Genomic DNA, 20,471 nt, shown 5'->3' on the forward strand with positions numbered 1-20,471 from the left:
ACCTCACTGACTAGTCCCAAATATAATCAAACTGAGACGGTATAGTAATCATGACAGATTTATAAGTGAATGACGTCTCTACTCATTCTGAACTCAAAATTAACCAACAGTATGTTTTTGAGATGGTGGAGAACATTTGTAGCTCAGGTGAGTGATTTTGGTGTTGGTTTGTTCTCTGAGCTGGATGGTTGGGTTGTGGAGCCCGAAGTTTGTGTTGATAATGTCGTTCAGAAGGACGATGAAAGCTCCACAACCCAACCATCCAACTCAGAGAACAAACCAACATCAGCAGTATGTTTAAGTATCCTATTTCAGTAGTTGATGTAATTCACGTTATTTGAAAAGTACGAATGAACCATGAAGAGCAAGTCATAGTGGACTGAAAATTAGACAGAGAATTGGTGAAGATTTCAAAATCCTTGCATTCAGCGGGTCATCAGATTTTATTATGGACCTACCTAATTTTACATTTCACAGACCATATTAGTGGTAGGCACATACTGACATCACATAGACATATTGTGTTAGATGATTAATCAGTGATTAAAGTGAGTTTGTGGGTTTCGAACTGTTCGTATTTAGCAGAATACAGTAAACAGATGTATCATTCCTAACATGTGTTCATCAAAGTTAGGAGATCGATTCGTCCTATTTGACAAAAACATCAGGCTATTCAACAGATTCTACAATCTGCAGCTTAACTGTCCAACACTTATCTATGAGCCAAGTGAATACACTCATAGTAATCAATAAGAAGTCAGTAATGTTGATGTGAAGATAAATGAATTCATTCACCTCCCAGTCGTTTTTGTCTTCTGTCATCCAAAAGGAATTGTAGTTGCTAAAACTCCATGAACCAATACCAAAGTCAGTCACCAGCCTTCAAGGAATAAACTGGTACTTTCTTCATCACAGGAAGGCACACAAAACCGAAATTCCCTGACAAACTCCAGCGTATTCCTCACGTAAAAATATTTGAGCAACCTGACGAATAACATACTGTATATCCGTGGAAGTGTCTGAAGAGGAACTAACTGCATCACGTTTCATCAACATAAAAATAAACAAAACGTATGGAGTTGAATCGAGTCCTACTTTTATCACTGATACTAAAACCGAAAGAACAAGGGATAGACTGAACTATTGTAATTATTCATCTGGCAGTTCAACTTTCAAACACACATTATTATTTATAGTTAGTATGTTTCATAAGTCATTTCGGCGTTATTGAAAACGCCACGATAAAATACTGATCAGTGTTTAAAGACAAACTCTAGTCATAAACACATCCCCCTTTATCCCTATGCATTTCAGTTAAGTAATATTAGTGAATTTACATTGATGTTGTTACGAACTTCACACTGTTTATATCCACTTAGAAGATGTAGGTGAAATGTACTTACATAAAATGGTAGAACAGAATTACTTCTGTGTAATATATATGTGTACATATACTCATAGATAATCATTACCTTCATACGAGCGTGATTTGATTTCCAACAACAGATCCTTGATTCTCTGATTATCTGGTTCAATTGTTAATGAACACTGACAATAAATGGTAGTATTGTAGTAGGTATCGAGTAGCGACTGACTGTGATTATCGCTACAGGAATACTACGTGCCAGTTACTAGGTTAGATCCTTCCGTAGGCCAAATATTAGAAGGCAATAGGAAGTTGTAGAAAGATGTACGTGTTGGCGATTTCACGATATTGAAAGAATACTGAGATCGTGCCAAAATCCAAAAGCGAGACTACTCAGCGTACGCGAGTTCCTACCAGCTCACAAACGACAGAAGAGTGTTTTTTCGTACTACTGAAAGAATAGGTAGAGTGAAATAATGAAACAATTGATTATAATAATTGCTTCCTTTATACTAATCTTATATGCTTCATTAATGCAGCACACCACAGGGGCCATCCGCTACAAAGTGTTTACACTTTTGTTACCTAGTGGTTTCGTTCGTGGGACTGACCGGCAAACGTGAGATTGTAGGACGAAAGGGCTGATGAACAAGCAGCTATCACTGATCCTTGATTTGTCAGCGAATGTCTATTATGCGGGACGGTACCAGGATTAACGTGCTATATTTTTTGTTTGAGTTAGCTATCAAAAGGTGTAGCTACGTTCAATGACCGATAGTCGCCACATGTTCTCCAACTAACCCAATCCATTTTGCTAACCATGTGGAGGGGTGAGGCCCAGGGACTATGAGAAGGGCGAATAGTACCAGTAGCCAGTAAATTGTCGAACTCACGTTTATTGAAAGCCAATTTGTCAGTGACAGTCGGCAAGGTTTTGCTGCGACTGGGGTCAGTGAGTGACTATGTGGTATACCACACAATTAGTCCCCGATGGGATCTCCTCGAGAGGTTTACTTAGTTGTGGAAATTTCTAAAAAAAAGCGTGGAATATATCGTCACGTGAATTAAATACGCCTGAGATTCGTTTGCTTGAGCTTTCAAGTCTATGAATTTGCTGTTCGACAAAACGTCCATTATCTGCAGTGCTGTAGGAAATGGGACATCGGCAATGATGAACGATGCTTATCACTCTGAGCCGAAAGGCGACTAGCGTGGAGATCGGCGTTCGAGAATGATGTTGAGGCGACTATATAGTTGTCTCGGATGCTAGTTCTTGCAAGTATCTTATCTGCTATGAAGGCACCTGTGTTAGTGTGGTGTCCTTGAGCAGTGCCGTAATGGTCGAGTATATATTTGCAGATAGGGATTCGGGCTATAATTCTTTTACCATTTCGGAATCTGTTAGAGGCGGATACATAACCTGAAGTCTGGAAAGTAACGTATGTTTTTCCCAAACACAAATCAGGACCGAGAAACCTGCTCGAAAACTATAGACCTATAAATATCACTTAATCTATATCACGCATAATGGAAAAAGTGATGCTAACTCAACTATCTGATCACCTACTTAAGGGAGATCTAATAGACCCATCACAACACGGCTTCATTAGAACAAGGTCCTGCAGTACATGTCTGATAAACTTCTTTAACAAGGTTACTCGCATACGTGACAAGAAGAAGCTAGTGATTGTACTATATTTCGATACAAAGGAAGCCTTTGATAAGGTACCTCATAATCTTCTAATCAACAAACTCCAGTCAGTTGGTATTATAAATCCCATATGGCAATGGATTGTCTTTCCTCACAAACAGATACCAAATAGCCAAGATTAATTCCACAACATCTACACCTTGACCAATAGCCAGTGGTGTTGTGCAGGGTAGTGTCCTAGGTCCATTGCTCTTTATAATCTTTATCAACAATATATGCAAGTGCTTTATCACAGGTAAGACCTACCTCTACACTGATGACTTAAAAGTCATCTACAAAACTGACATTGGCGATGTACGTAGTACTATGCAAACAATCCAAAATGAACTCAACGAGGTAGACAACTGGTGCAAACGCTGGGGGTTAGAGCCCAACATACAGAAATGCGGTTGGTTATGTATTGGAGATACGTCTCTCAAAATAAAACTAGCACTTAACAAAAACCCACTGCCCAGACTGATATCAGTAACAGACCTAGGGGTACATTACTCAGACAGTCTTAACTTCTCAGAACATATCTCAACTAAAGCATCTAAAATGTGGAGATCGCTTGGCTTCATTCTTCGTAATTTCTTTCGAAACGAAACCACAATCATTCCATCCTACGCGTATCCGATATACCTAAGGTGAAAGGAATACAGCGAGAATTCACTCGCAAAATACTTAAGAACGACCAACTCACTGACTACAGATCCCGACGCCATATTTAAGGACTAGAACCCCTCTGCAAAAGAAGGCTTAGGTCTAACTTGATTCTTTATTTCAAACTCCTTAAAAACCATACTTATTCCACATGTAATATAGTTCTCTCCCGAGACCCACATGGATACAACCTTTGAGACAAAGTATCCACAGTCAAAACTGAGAAATACAGATCAAAAACTCGGGAAAACTTCTTCCTCATCAAGTATGCATTAATACGGAACAGTCTTCCTTCTGAAATAGGCATGGCAGATAAATTACATACGTTTGTAAGACTTATCGATCAAGCCCTCACCTACATAGATCTAGCGCAAACGAATAAATCCGCGTCCCACACAGGCATCATAGGCTCTCCACATATATAGACTAAATTGCCTTATTTCACTATTTTGTGGTTGTATTAGATACTTTCCTACCCCTGATTTTTTTTTAAAAATTTAAGTATACAGGCAACTCGTTGGACGTATCAATACTCGGTCGCTAAACGACGCTTACGAATACCCTGAAAAGTCAAAAGAAACTCACAATTGACTGCCTACCAACAGTGGTCGTGCATCTATAGAACCTGTTACCCATCAACCTGTTAGGATAAGACAAAAGAACATCAGTACGAAGTTAATGTGAGTTCCTTCTTGTCTATTCTTTATCAGCTTTTTACTCTTCTATACACTATATTGCCTTGCCATTAATATTATTTCGCCACTCGTTATCTTAACTTATCTGTAACTAATATATATCTACACTTTTCCGCCTACTTTGGTAAGCAACTATCCTACATTATACCTTCTTAATGCCTATACTCTGATTGGCAACCTTTACTTCACACTATAGTCAATTCAAGCATTGCATCGAAGCCTTACCCACAGTCCATAATTTGTAACTGTCTGATAAACTTGAAGATACCACCAGTATTGTAGTTTGACAACTCTTTACCAGTAACACCTATAATCGAATTGCACCCACCCAGTTAAAATCAGAAGTCAGAAGCGAAGAGGTTGGAAGACATATTTGATGGGTTATCAATCTATCGCGAAGTGACTGATCTAATCTGGCTAATGATCGTAGGAGATGTTTCCCACGCTGTACTGTAACGTGATCTGGTGCGGATGATTGACCGAACGCCTTCAGACAAACAAGTCCACTTAAACTAATGTGGTCAGCATCCAATGTCGAATACTTACAGAGCTATTGATTTTGGGGATTTATTTACCGCTACAAACCTTTGAACCTCTTTCTAACCTTGACAAGTTTTTAGATCATTCAAAAGAAGTGCATCCACTTTAATTCTTTGGTTTTGTATAATATTTTACTCTATGCTGACTGTTTACTGAATGGCTAATACTTCTCAAGGTCACTCAGGATTCGTTCAAAGGTCGTCCATGAATTATCGTCTCACCGATTTCGAAACATCATTGCCTTTTGTCTCGTGTTACTTTTCCTAAGTGTTCAATTCAATTTTTATAGGGGCTTAGAGCCTGAAAGCCTTTATTAACGTGAATCACTAGGTTATGTAGTCTGTGAACATGTTTCTTCCAAATAATCGCTATTTAGTTAAAACAGTTTGATTTACCAAACGTTCATTTCGATTACAGGGCACAATCGTTTAGTTTTTAGGTCTTATTTCGTACAGCCGATTATTATGTGTGGGCAAGAAAATGTAGTGTGTGGTTTTGGATCGTTGGGTTCTATTTTTCACTCTACTCTTCCCACCGTTCCACGCATTTAATGTCGTATGTGATCCAGCAGGTTCGCCATGTCTTTTATAGACATTAGAGATCTTAAAAATCAAAATACTCAGTAACTCTAGGTTAGTGAACTACCTTCTCAAACCTGTTGCTGTTCCAAGTGTTTTTTGACGCTAAAAGATGTTTATACTGCTTCCTCTACGTGCTTTATAGATATTTATGACTGTCCTCTACTTAGAATTTAAGTTCAAAGTAATTATTGTGAATGCAATCTTATTTTTGGACTTATATTGTATTTAACAATTAGTAGTGGTAGTCATTGTTTAGTTCCGTTTTAGCTTCTTACAGCTGAAGCATGCATGTCTGTTAAGGATCTTGACGAAGATCTAACTTGAAATGGTGCTTCGCTTGAAGTGTTTGAGCAGCAATGTTAACATATTGGGCAGTACTTGTGGTCTAATTCCTTAAAATTTTTTAAGAAAGTGAGGATCATCAACTACTAATTATTTATGTTGCTTTTTTAATTGATTGAATGCATCCTATCAATGGCTTTATTGGGGCAGGTTTTTTAGTTACTTTCACTTCCTATGTGTGTTTTTGACTCTAGGCAAACTTATTTTCAAATATTCAACTCGTGTAGTTCAACTGTTTTAATTCATGGCTTCATTTGCGGTTCATTATTTCGTCATTGGATTGATTTTAGCCATTGTAGGCACATTTTCTATAAGGTAAGTACTTCTTCCTTGTTAATCAAATATCTGGCTCTGTTTGAAATCATGGTTAGTTTACATTTGGAAATCTTTAATAATAAGTAATTCGCGAGACAGCATTTTCACGTTTTAGTGTTAGCAGATTTCGGTGACATCATCTTTAGGGAAAAATTTCCTCAATTCTTTAAGATAACTTGCTGTCTCAAACACTGGTTTCTTATCAGTTGTTAGTTGTATACTAAATAGTGTTAATAATAACTGAAACTCATTCTTTTACACGTTACCGTGAAGTACAGGTAATGTTAGAACATCAATTTTGTAATAGAGTCATTAATCCATGAAAACATTACATTCTCCCACAAAAGAACAATTTGTAGAAAAGTAGAGATATAATTTAATCTCAACCAAGGGCATTAATTAGTAATTTAAAAGTCGAAGGTATAGCAGCGAACCAGTCGGTATGATTGTGAATCCATTCAGTAACTTAGCGTATTTCCATTCCTCATAGTTTTCAAAGTTTTAAGTTTCTGTTCGCCAAAATTGACGGGGAAGACGTATATTATTTCATATAGTAGGTTATAAATCACTAATGTCATGTGGAGGTTGTTGATACTATATGTTATCTAAATCATTGAAATGAGACTTCTTTTATATGAATCAAGGAATTAGTCTGTCTATATTAGTGTCATAAAACATTTAACTGCCATCTAATATGACAGAACTTATTAACATGGTAAATTGCATTGGTTTTGCTGAACATTGTCATTTATTCGAACTTCTTTTTTTTCTAGCTACCTAATTTCGACATCAGACCATCATGCGTCTGTTATCTTTCCATACATAAGGTGAGCAATTTGTGGGGTATTGGATGTTTACATTTATATATCATGCATAGACTATGTTGCTTTTTACCTCCTAATTTTCGGTACTTTTTTCAGTCCCATATTTAGCCGCTTTCTATTCAGTTCGTTCCGTTTCTGTTGACTTGGCAGATATTTGTTTCTTTCTGCCCAGTTACTTGTCGTTGTTAGTCAGTACCTTTGGTAGTCGAAGTCATATTTAGGTTAGGTTAACATCTGGGTAACTAATTATCACATTCTGAAATGTACGCAAAATCAGTTGGATTTTTCACACAATATTTTCTGAAGCAGTAAGCAGTGCAGAGGGAATAATGATCATTTGCACGGGAAAATGTCCAGTTTATCATGGGGAACCGTTTTGTAGGATATGAGTAACTTTGTATTCTTTGTAACACCTTTACGTGTTCATTGGTAATGATTTACGTTGGTCCAAACGTGTCATCCATTTCCATTAATCTGGATATTTTATACTAATATCTAACTCTTAGAAAGAGATCATTGATTTCTACTGCACTCCCTTTGTTTAACGGGGTTCAGTAACAAAGATATACTATTCAGTTATGTTTTTAACTTTTATTGACCGAATGGTTTGGATACATTTTTCACAACTACAAAACTTTACTTTCTTGGACCATAATCTTATTTATAGACAGACAGGATTTTAAAGCTAAGACATAGTACCGTTCTGTAAAGTACTAGTTGGTTTTGCAAATGTGCGAGGAGCTACAAGCTTTAACGTCTAAGTCTTCGCAATATTAAAAACCAGTAGTTGGAGATTTGATAAACCATGTTAAATGTAACCAATGTGGAAATGGAAGTCCTTGTACTGACTGCTAAATTTAGTAAAGCACGGATTGCTATGTTGGAAAAGGACTCAGATTGCTTGCCTAAGTTGTATTAAGTCCCCTGTGACACGGATGTATTCACGAAAAAAGCCGTTGCATAAACTCTTTCTTTCTAGTCTTATTACTGACTAGTTCACCGATATTGTCAGCTGGAACGGTGACCCGTCTAAGTACTAGTTGACACATTGACCGAGGAACAACAATCAAAGCCTTAACACTTATTGGTCCTCAAGCTCCCGAACACTCAGCTAATCAGAAGACGAAATTAAAAAACAGATGCGTTCCTTTTTGTACTCAATTCAATTACAACTCAAAATCTATGCAGTAATGTACCTAAAATGTCTGACCGCACGGAAACACAAAAAAGTAGAATTTATGCATAACTTCGTCACAGATGATACAAAATCAAATTAAGAAAATAAGTAGTGATAAATCTGGAATAATAAGACATGGCAAAGATTTATGGATCAATTGAAAGCTTACAAATAAGAGAAGATAAAAATACAACATTGTAAGCGTCTACTAATTATGCAGTAAGATTATAAATGGTCCTCCATATATTAGTCCCAAAGGTTAACTTTCTGCATCTTTCGCCTCATTATATCATTTTTGCGTGGTAAATTGATTGATATAGATGGAAACGGAAGATAATTGAACAAACGATGTAGTTTATTTATAGTTATAATTACTATACATGCTTTTAGTCCATAGTTTTCTGATTTTGAACCTTGATGCCGTATTCACTTTCTTTACAGTTCTCATTATTGTTAAAATGTATGGAATTAAAAAAATCCACTATTTTGGCGAAATTGATGCTTTAGTTATCAGAGATTCCTTCATTTTTACTTGTTAGAAGATTACAGAAGGTATTTTTCGATCTAATTCATATATTTTAAAAATAGCTTATCAGTAATTATAGGTGTGGAGTCCATATATTTAGTATCAAGTTGAGTAAATACTGTGTTCTCAGGAAGCTCTAATCATTCCATTTAAAATCTTGTATTAGACTGCAAATTTTTGTCATGTTATTCAGTGCTGATTGGGTGATTAGTATTTTTTTTCATATCTTTACTTATTTCCTTCAGAGTCTTCACTTTTACATTTTCTACTGATTATTGATATTATGCTGTTTATCTTTTTTGCTGCTCTTAAAACTTTTTTTACCACGATATCTTATGGTTTCATCTTTGTTCCCGTGTAGGACTTTAACTGATCACTGTTGAGGATAATCAAACCTCGACGAAAACGTTTTTCAGTGACCCTTAGTTTTAAGTGGTCCTTCTTCTGATGACAGTTTATGAAAAACGTTACTTTCTAACTGAACGCTTGAATCGGTTTGCTAAGCTATTTTAATAGCCCCAGACCAAATCTACACGCCAAATCCGAACACAAGAGAAAAAAAGCCAAGAGTGGTGATAAGGATTTATTTTACTCCAAAAATAGATCGAAATGATTTAAGAATACACCACATTTTATATGATTTATTTGCTGTTAGGTTAACGGTCAGATATATGTAAATTGAACTGAGTCGTATTTAACAATAATAATCCAATAACTTACTATGCAAGCATACATTTACAATACTATACAACTAAGCATCTCATCAGGTTCTAAAATTATAAATACAAATCAATAATCCACAAAAAATTGGCCAAGTTTAAGGCAGAATACATCATTTGTGTATTATTAATTTGGATTTATAATTGTAGAACCTGATGAGAAATTATTGAAAAGAATATTCTTCGTTCATATAATTGTGTTTTAATATGATGGGAATTTTTCAGCAACTAAGCATCTATAATCGTTCTTACGATGTGATGGATACATGTCACACATGATTGGAAAAAATCTAGTTCATACATCATTCTCATTCTAATTGATCAGACTATTACTCGCCATATAACTAATTAAAACTATGTCCAAGGAAATCATTTCGGAATCAACACTCCCAGTTTAACACTGCATAAAAATTGTTTACCCGTTTATTTGTAATGTTTAGAAATTTATTGTTTACAATAATTTCAAATTAAATATTATTTCACTACATTTTATGTGTAATTACTATTAGCAATTAAATTCCTCATGAAGCAGGTTGTAATTGGGCCAAAGTTGGGTTATAGTACTCACAAACTGAAATATTGTAAGTAGTAGATATATTTTAAAAGAAATTGAGTAGTTTTATATGTTTTTCAGTTTTAAATTAACTCTATAGTTTTCACACATGATTACCTTCAAAGTTATCAAAGTATATAATAAAAAGGTCAATTTTGGGTGTCATATGACCGGAAGCTTATGGATGTAATTAAGTTTTAGGCATAGTTATTTAACCCTTAAAAATGGTATAATTATAAATACTTCACTACAGTTGCAGAAGTTTTTGGTGACTAGTAAAAACCCCTTCTTACGTTAGTTGTTTTGTCGCAGCAATTTTTAATTGTCTATAGGACAAAAAAATACAATTATAACTTATATGTGTTTGTTATTTTGCTTGGTTATAGATTTCTAAAACAAATACTTTATATTGAAGTTAGATTAATATTTACGCATAATATTCTGATCTACATATCTATTCACCTTTCATAGCGACTGATCATTCCAATCAAACGAAATTTATGTAACGTCAAAATGTAACCCTGATAACTATATTTCACTATATATATATCATTCACAGACTAATATTTGATAGTTCTCTATAGTTATAGACAAATGAGTACTATGTATTATTCCACATTTCATAAATGGTGGTTTTCTAATCTGTAATCCATTAGTGTGATTCATTTGTTTGCCTATAATTCGTAAATTGTTTCCATGCTTTTATTTGGATTTTTGTGTTATCCATGTGAAGCGATTCTCTTGGACTTTTTAAATTAGCCGTTATATGTTTTTAAATTTTGTTTTGTAACTCAGTGATACTGGTGCTCTACCGCCTGAAAGCTGCGTATTTGGTCAACTGCTCAATATATGTTCGTTTCTTTGTAAGTTGTTATTATATCCGTTGTCTTTTGTTCAAACATGACAGGTTTACTGAAAATGTACATTATTTATTGGTGATTTTTTCTTTTTTCTATAAACAAGTGATTGGTTGTTTCTTTGAAGTTTGAGATTTTACTGCAGTTACTAATCAAGATTTTATTTCCTTTAAAATATTTGGACGAATTCGATTCCAAAACGGATTATAAAGCCTTTTTCAGAACATTTGCTTTATAACGAACACTAAGGGGAGATTTAATTAATCTCCTCATCAAGATAAATTAATTGTCTACTTTTACCTTTTTTTAGACGCTTACTATTTACCTGTCAGTGAATTGAACTACATTGAACTGAATACACTGGTTAAGCTTGTTTGTTCACATCATCTAATTCGATTCTCTCATTTGTGACATCAAAACATTTCGTGCTTGCGTAATGAACTTCATTGAATTTTCTGTCTTAACTTTTTAATTGAACTACTTTACATCAAAATAACTCTATTTGTGGACATGTGGTATGTTGTTGAAGTGACTACGTTTCACAAAATCCAAATGAAATTGTTATGTTTGAACGAAGAATAAATGACTGGTTACTTCCAGGAATTATTTATAGACTATTACTATATAGATATCTATATTTATATTTCTTTGGTCATAAGCTTTCATTTGACCTATGAGCTACTATTCTTAAGTTATTACTAATCTACTAATTACGGTTTCTCTCACACAGTCACTTTTGGTTTGATCTTGTATCATTGTTATTGAATATCTTCAGCAGATAGTGGTGTTGCTTTCTTGGGGCTTCATGTTTCCTAGGATGTCGAAAATCACACGGTATAGCTGTTCAGTTAATCAATATTTTTAGGTGGATCCATCAGTTATTACAATCAGGATTCATTTTAGATAAGGGCAAGGATCCTTCACCTTCTATTGTCTATAAATATTGTTTTCATCAGTCTTCATGTTAATTGCGGATAGCTGTCTAGCGATTGCAAGTAGATTTGACTTCGAAATGATACTTAAGAAAACTTACTAGTTTGTCGTGTAAGTGTACCATTGTTAAAGTGAATCTTTTCAGCCTTGATAAATAGAATCTACACAAAGTGCTTACTATTCTCGCACAACACTTAATTTGTACTTCATTGTCATCTACGCTGTTTGTATTTGTTTATTTTTTTACCACAGCTTTTGTATGTATTTATTGTTGGTATCTACATGAGTGCAATGTAATGTACACACTTCAAGGACCTAACTCTCACATTGTTTTTGCACGTCTTACTTGCATCATTGGCTGTCTAAGCGCACTGGGAATGTCGATTGTAGCTAATTTCCAGGTATCTGCTTTTTGTTGAGGTTTTTATTCAGTGTATAAGATTTTGGAGTGAATGAAGGCTACAAAAATTAGGTGCGTGTTTTAAATAGCTTGAACAAAGCATGGTGGGACTGTGTTATAACTTGTGCTGCCTGGATGCCCTATTAATGTATAACGTGATAATACTGCCAATTAGGGAGCAGTGATTTATCAATCGGACCAAGGATAAGAAATAAAACTACAACAGGACTGTCATAGGTTTCTATTCTGATGCATGTCCGATAACGTCTTAAGCCACTAATTTGCACCATCTCTTGGACCCCAACCAGAGGATTATGACGGACCGACAGATATCTCTCCTGTACAGCTTTTTTATATTACGGCTCCAAGTCATAAAGTAATCTCCTCTCCGCTTTTTAAAACCAGCTCCAGTGTCGGAAAATTATGTTCAATATGGAAGTCTAACAGATCAGCACAACAATTAGGTGTTTGCACAGATATCTTCCAGCCCTCCAGATCCAAAGTTTCGAAGTACATACCATACATATGGATACTAATCACCACTTGATGAAGTGCACCCTGGGAAAGTGTATCATCATCTGTGTACTCGAAGTCAAAAGTTTTATCTCTGAGCTTCGATCAACAGTACTACTACTTTCTTTCTTTATTGGTATTTCCAAAATGTCATTAGTAGGAGCATTACAGAGGAGTGGTTAAATTTGACAGTCCTCCCCAACCCCACTTCTCGATTGGAACAATGAGGAGAGGTGGTTACCTACCCTCACATCGCCTAATTTGTTTGTATAAAGAGCCTTCAAAATGCAGATAAACTTCCTTTGCACACTCTTCCTCTACAGGTAATCTTATTGTTCAGTTCTGTGGAACGAATCGAATGTTTCCAAAGTGATAGTAACCTCTAACTACCAGATTTTATACTCTGTAAAATTTGTATGGGCAGGAATCTACGTCTAACTTTGAACTCATTACTTGCCTGAGTAGACTAGCTTGCATCTAAAAGTTTCAAGGAACTTTCAAAACTTCAGTGCTCATAAGCGGAACGTTCATGATTAAAGTTCCTAAGCTGTTAGAAAATAATGATGTGAGGTCCTATCTATCTTCGTTTATGAAGTGTCACTATAGTCGATTCTTTTACTTTTTATCTTATTCTTAATTATTATTGATGTCCTCTTTCTGTCCTGATATTATTTCCCGTTGATTCAATGATAGACGCATATTAATTCTGTCTAAAAATAATAATACTATCGAAAATTCCGACTATAGGGATATGCTCTTCAAATCGTCTGTAAATGAAAAATATTTCAATCAACTAATTTTTTGTATTCAAAATTGATCGCAGTAGTTTTGACTTATTCGTTTTACAATACTATTATTAAGCATCATAAGTGATACAAGTTACACGTGTCATTATATGTGTTTCAAGTTATTAAATGTTTATTTTACCTGGATTTATTAGTTTTCATTGACCATTAAATGCACATACATATACCCTATAAATGAAGTGATTTTGTGATGTTTTGATTAATTCTGAACCGTATCTCTTTGTTTTTAGTATTGTTATATGATGTAACACTTTTTAAATTCAGAAGTAGATTGCATGTTTCAGTTTCATTATGTGTAGGTTTGATGGATTGTTGACATTTTGAACTCAACTAATATACAATGAATTAATTTTAAATTTATTTAGATCATTTATCACTCTTATTATATCCGTAATGTCTGTGAAATTTTATACCACCAATAAAATCATTCATGGTCGCGAAATTCGTATTGTTATTATTCGTCTCAACCTAGATAGTATGTCACTTTAAGAGCTATCTAAAATAATTAATAACTGAAGTATCGAATATCATTTATGTTAGTGAATTTTGGTTTGGATGTAACTTCAATCGAAATCTCTGAACAAGATATCTGGAAAAATGAAAGTATTTGAAATTAACTCATTGACTAGTTGGCTTAATCCAAACCAAGAAATTCTTTCTCAACCAATGATTATTGAGGAACTTCAATTAATTAAGGAATGGACGACGATTTACTAAAGGTACTCTCAACTTTTCCACAGTACAACGTTCTCTCCAATTCTGATTAGTGACATTATTTAGTATTCTGTCCCTTCAATTTCACTAATTTAGACTATCATATGATATTAGCAACTTCGTGTGGAATAATTGTTTTTGCATCATGTTCTTGAATAAATCAGTAACCGACTGTCAAATTCAAAGTAAACTGTTACCCTAATTTTCATGATCAGAATGTTACTTTAAATGCTTCATCTACTTATTAGTAGTTTGGTTTAGGTTAGACGATTTTTTCTCCATATAACATGTATTTAGTTATCTTTTCATTTTGTTTTAGGAAGCATCTTTAATAGTTGTTCATTTAATCGGTGCAATGATGACTTTCGGATTGGGAGTCGTATTTTCAGCGTTAGTCACCTATTCTACACGTAAACATTTGGAATACAATTTCAAAATATATGTATTCCGTTTAATCTTAACTATTTGCGGTTTTCTCGCGAATCTGGGAGGTGCGTATAATTTTAAAAGTGTTTACTATTATATCAATCTTTATTTTCATTTATAATATTTCATGGCTTTTCAGTTAAGTTACATAAAATGTATCGGGGTAAACGTGTATACACATGTCCAACAATAACATTGACAGTTTTTACTTATATCTTTGCTTTACACTTATTTTTTTCATTGAGCTTAAAATTATTTTTAAAAATTCTGTTGACTATTGATAGCTGTGATTGATTTCTCCAGTTTCTCTCAGACAATAAGTTCAGTAAAGTTTTTTTATTATCATCTGATGAGTACACATCTAAATTGTTTCAAAAATCTATTGGAGATCAACTCAATTTTTTTCTTGTGTTTCCGAGGGTAAATCATTATCAGTTTGCTCTTATAAATACTTGTGACACAGTCTAACAAAATGGAAGTGTATATTTCTCAGGACAAGAGTTCTCAGTATTTGATTAAAATTATTCTTTATACATGGGAAACAGTTCTGATAATCACCTATTATATTGAGCCTTACAGTATAAAAGACGTCGCACTCTTCCCGTTGTTCAGATTATTCATTACAAATGTTAACTCAAAAAAAAAGAATTCTCATGATCAACTTCCCGTCACTATGTCGTTTTTTTTGTAACAAATTATCTTTTTAAACAACCATATTTATATATTCTCAGGATCGTGAACTTTGTGTTATTGTTTTTTTTTCATTAATTCTAGTGTTCATTTTTGGGCATTTATCTGGGGAAATCCACGGTCCATTCCCTAGAAAATGGGATCCATCTGAAACGGTAAGCTTATTTAGCTGCTGATACACTTTAAAACCAGTATATATATATATATATATACGGTCTTATTTTATTTACCTTATTTTTATTAGTGCTAGTTTAGGAGTTTTTTCTTTATGACTAATGTTATTGAGCTACAATTGTTTATTATAGTATAACTAGTAATCAACTCATAAGGTTTTAGTCTTAAACTAATTTGTTTCATTCCGCTCAACAATAATGTTTACTTGTTGCGGTCTCCTTCATCGTAACACTATTGAATCAACTCATTCCACCCTTTTTCACGTGTATTTATATCTCCCACCTTATTTCCTTACTATTTTTATTTTGATCTATGACTGCAGATAGTCACTTCAGCTATTGTGAACTGTTTCATGTTATTTTTTACTCAGTTGATCATAGATGTCATAATTGTTTACATTTATTTGGTAATTATACACGAAATTATTTTATTTTCTTACATGTATATTGTACATGTAATTATGATCAAGTCTTATTTAATTTATTTCTTCATAACTTGTGATCATCTGATGAAAAAATAGAACTTAAGTAATTAACTATGCTCGATTGTAAATAAGAAAACTAATTGTTGTTATGCAATACAGTGATTTACTTTGTATTGTTTAATTTATTGATCCTATATTCAGTTATACCGCACATCTGTAAATAAACAGAAATAAATTACTCTTTTCTTATATCTTTATGGTTACATTAATCTGGACATAATTCATTCATGTCGATTACAGCGGAATTTGTCGACTGTATAACTGAGATTCAAATGATTAGATTATTAAATTACACTGCTGTATCCGAAATAAAATTTAGTTTTACAGTCGTGATTCGATCCAATAGATTTAATCAAATTATAAAGTGTATTCTTGCTCATTTTTAGTTTTGTATAGATTACTGTATATTTTTGGAGGACTCTTACCTAGTGTTTTCCGCTTATTATTTCTAATTTAATCATCTGAAGGAATTGTAACGGATCATATTCTTTTTTGAGAACCGCGCTATGATATAAACCGCACTATGCTAATACATTACTCTATATTATTTAGCTTTTGGCAGTAATTTTAAACTTTCTATAGCTATAAAGTCTTAACTTTTTGTCAGTTTCTAGGAAAGTTCAATAAAGTTAAAAATCACTTATATCTGATGTATAACCATATTTTATTCTCTTTCTTGTAGGGTTTTAAATATCATGTAATGAGTAGCTTTTGCGAATGGTTAATGTCCTTCACATTTTTACTGTTTTTCGCTTCTATGATATTCGAATTGAGAAACTATGAGTTGGAATCGGTTAAAGTAAGCTTTTACTATTGTCATTATCATTTATGAAGGTAAAATTTACTTTACGGAGCAATGTTTAATGAGAACAAATATGCAGAAATATCATCCCGACACTCAGAATTTCCAGTAATCAATGTATCTCACTATCAAATTTCGCAAAGTTGGTATTACGACTTACTTATTCTAATATAATGCTCAATTACATTGGAAGAAATTTAAATGACTCAGGTGTGATATCGCAACGACTAAAACATTCTATTTCTGACTTTTTGTGACCTAATCCTAGTCACTTCTTCAAAGTCAGTAAATAAAATTTATTTTGTTCTAAAATAGTGTAGTGATCATATAATAAACTGAAAGTTCATCATGATTGTTTATGTTGTTCAGTATACCTAGAAAACCTAGGTAGTCTAAACAATACACTTAAAAGTGATGGAAATTTCATGTCAACCAGCATCATCAAGAGTTTTCTTGTTTGTCAAAAACACATACTAGACTCACCAGATGTAAAGTTTAACTCTTGACTACTTTCAGTAGTCACAGTGCGAAAAAATGATAAAAGTAAAGCCTCATATTTTCTGGATTTATAATTAAGATTACATACCCACAAAAATTTTGTTCGGGAGAAATAAAAAACTGAACCTGTTGATCATATCATAGGAGTAGCTATCAATGTTATCATCATCACGTTTTCAGTTCATATGCTTTTTTAAGTAATCCCAACTAATTTAATAAGAAAAATGAGTCATTTATCTTAGTTAAGATTTAGTAGCCCTATACCTGACTCCGATGGGATCGTATGAATGATTGTTGTCGAAATATACATGCCGCCGATTCTCGTATATTATTATCAACTCAACTCGCGTCAGTGAACAACGGGATTAAAGTAAGTCAAAGACAAGAATGGATTTCGAATACGTATGTTTCACAGACTCGTTGATCCAGGCACACGGTCAGAGAAACAAGATGACACGCAGTGGAGAAGGCGAGTGAGCCAAATCAACTTGACCAAGTTCAAACCCATATTTATAGTCATTAACACACATACGATAATAAAAAGTCAGGATTAATAAGCGAATAAATGACAGGGCAGAAATGTAGCTTCATGAGAATAAACAGACTGACCTGTCCAGAGGCTGAAATAACCCGTTGTTTATAATACTTTTGATCTATAGTGCCTAGACCTGTGTGGTGGTTATGGAATTATTACCATTATAGTTAGATGTAAACATAGACCCAGTTTTATTGTATTTACACTTTTTTCCCAGTTATTTGTTTATAATTCATTATTAAGATCATTCTGTTTAATGCTTACAGTACACCAGCTAACTAGCAAAATGTGTTTGAATTATGATTTTAAGTTAATGACTTTGACAGACTTATTAACATTGTGAATGACGATTCTTAACAGGATGATTAATCTGTCTAATTAATTTTGTTTTCTATTAGATAAGGCGCATAGTTATCGCGCCTGAAAACAATGAACAAGCACCTCTACTCGCTTAGGCCATCACTTTCTGTTCTTATGTGACTATAATTCAGTGAATAAGAAAATACTTTGATCCATTTCATTAGGACTACAATTTTCTATCATACTACGTAACAGTCATCTTTTTTACTTAATACACTATGTAATCTATTTCTTTATGTTGATTTTGTGATTTTTTTTCTACTTTTATCGGAAGAACAAATTTGATTCAGAAAAATATTAAGCCTTCTGTATTTTTTGGGACGGGAAAGAAAATGACACTTTGAAGATTCTTCCATTTTAGCGATGGTTTAACTTATAGGTCAATTACATATTCTAGTAGTCAGCCTTGAAACTCACAGTTTGTACAGGTCAGTGATACTGTAGTGAACAAGAACACAAGTGGGACAACCGAATGTATTTAGGCACAAAATTACAGAATATCTTAGTAAAATATGAGAAGTATATAGTAAACAGTTAATTTGCAAACTACCAATCGACTATCTCAATCTTGACCGTTTCTTCTGCAAATATCAGTCCATCGTCTCAGATGATTATTGTTCATGCATTTTCATGCCAATTGCGTCCCGTTCTCTCCTTATCGATCTTCTACTGAAATACATTCAATGGCCGACCATCGTTTCATACTACTTAAGTGGATATAAGTAGCCCACACCACAATACTACCCAGCCATTCGAACCGAAATTTTTGGCCCTTCCTCGAACCTGAGATCAAATGGCTAAAAGATATGTTATGACATTTGCTTACTAAATAAAACTCGCGATTGTTATCTACAGAATTGAGTTTATTTTCAAGCTTGGTGAATTCAGCTCCCATACATCAAATGCACTGGCCGAGTTATCCAGTAAACCTACCGTACTTTTTGCATTTTACGTAATGAGCAAATGAGAAAACCAATCTACGTCATAGTACAGGCAGATTTCCTCAATTACCAAGTGAGTGTATCAAAATGCTGGTAATAAGTTCAAGTTCTGAATGCCTCTCAAAATCTGCAAAGGTTAAGTTATTAGATTGTTGGTCACTTTTTGGTATGAATGGTGGTTTATGTGCTGATTTTTTAAATGTAATGTTACTTCATTATAGTTCATATGTAGTATTTGATCATAAATCTCTTCGATTTATGCACTGTCGCTAACTATGCTTTTGAAAAGTTAGAAATTAATGATCAGAGAATTCACTTTCACTGTTGCTAAATATCATACGACGTTATACATTATGTATATCCGTACCACATCTGAAGATCCCTTGAGTTATATCAGTGCAAGAAAATTAAAAATGCACAATTCCTTTTACTTGCAACTAAGTAGCGATTGTTGTAGATTCCAATCGACAATCTAAATCTTAGAATCAATTAATGGACTTCGCTATTCCTCTTATATCGAAATTTGGAAAAAAAACTATCATTCTCGGACTACCAATTCTAGAATACTCTTATTTTAGTGATTCTAAAAAAACAAATAGTTAATTTATGTTTTCATAGCTTTAATTTTTCTCAGCAAGCAATGAAAAATTATTCGCGGTTGAGAACCACTTCATAATAGTTTGATTTTCAATGCCCTGGTACAGCCGAGGGTGGGGAGAGTCCGCTCTCCCTCTCCAAATGCTCTCATATGGCCACACGTATATAGTCTCTGCCAGGGAAGTCTTACTCACTGCCTTCTCGTGGTGGGGGTGTTGTTTACGAAATTAACACAACGAAAAGCGAATGTCCGGTGCTTTAACCGGGTTGATGGAAACGGAAAGTTCACCTAGAGGAGTTGGAAAACCCTGATTTCAAACCAATGGTGCACATGGGCTCCAGTATCCTGAGAGAACAAATGACATATGAACTTATTGTTGGTCACCGGTTACCATGGTACTGCATCTCCTCACGATGCTCCACTGCCTCGTGGATCAGACCTTTAGGTCAAAGGCTCGGGGTGTGGCCCCCCAAGAAAACCATCTGTTTCAGTTTAGACACCTGGGCAGTATCACAGCCCTCACACAAATAAATGAAATGACAATTTTTTGTGTGGCGCATACATATCCGGTTCCCCCTTGTACCAATATTTATGTGTTCAAATAAATAAAATTCATTTTCAACTCATCAATTGTAATATTATTATTATCTTTTTAATCTGCTTTTGTTTGGATATCTATTTATGCAGTATTTTTATCTCATACAAATAGTGTAAAGCCGTGTATTTGAACATGTACATAATTACTATAT

At 33.9% G+C, this 20,471-nt stretch overlaps 2 protein-coding genes across 2 annotated transcripts; one reads left to right on the forward strand and one right to left on the reverse strand.

Moving 5' to 3' along the window:
* Window positions 1–1,310: 1,310 nt before the first annotated feature.
* Window positions 1,311–1,478, reverse strand: Smp_182780 (hypothetical protein; the record flags this gene model as incomplete). Its single annotated transcript, XM_018792847.1, has 1 exon — window positions 1,311–1,478. One exon carries the CDS (start codon window positions 1,476–1,478, stop codon window positions 1,311–1,313), a length of 168 nt encoding a protein of 55 aa, XP_018644519.1.
* Window positions 1,479–5,137: 3,659 nt separating this feature from the next.
* Smp_006750 (fasting-inducible integral membrane protein tm6p1-related) lies at window positions 5,138–18,473 on the forward strand. The gene is made up of 9 exons (XM_018792848.1): window positions 5,138–5,151; window positions 6,072–6,192; window positions 6,966–7,019; window positions 10,787–10,854; window positions 12,034–12,182; window positions 14,534–14,705; window positions 15,415–15,485; window positions 16,671–16,787; window positions 18,222–18,473. The coding sequence occupies exons 2-9, from the start codon at window positions 6,122–6,124 to the stop codon at window positions 18,276–18,278; spliced, it is 759 nt and encodes a 252-aa protein (XP_018644118.1). The 5' UTR covers window positions 5,138–5,151; window positions 6,072–6,121; the 3' UTR covers window positions 18,279–18,473.
* Window positions 18,474–20,471: the final 1,998 nt, after the last annotated feature.

Source organism: Schistosoma mansoni (genome assembly GCF_000237925.1).
Source record: "Schistosoma mansoni, WGS project CABG00000000 data, chromosome 1 unplaced supercontig 0295, strain Puerto Rico, whole genome shotgun sequence".
NCBI lineage: Eukaryota > Metazoa > Platyhelminthes > Trematoda > Strigeidida > Schistosomatidae > Schistosoma > Schistosoma mansoni.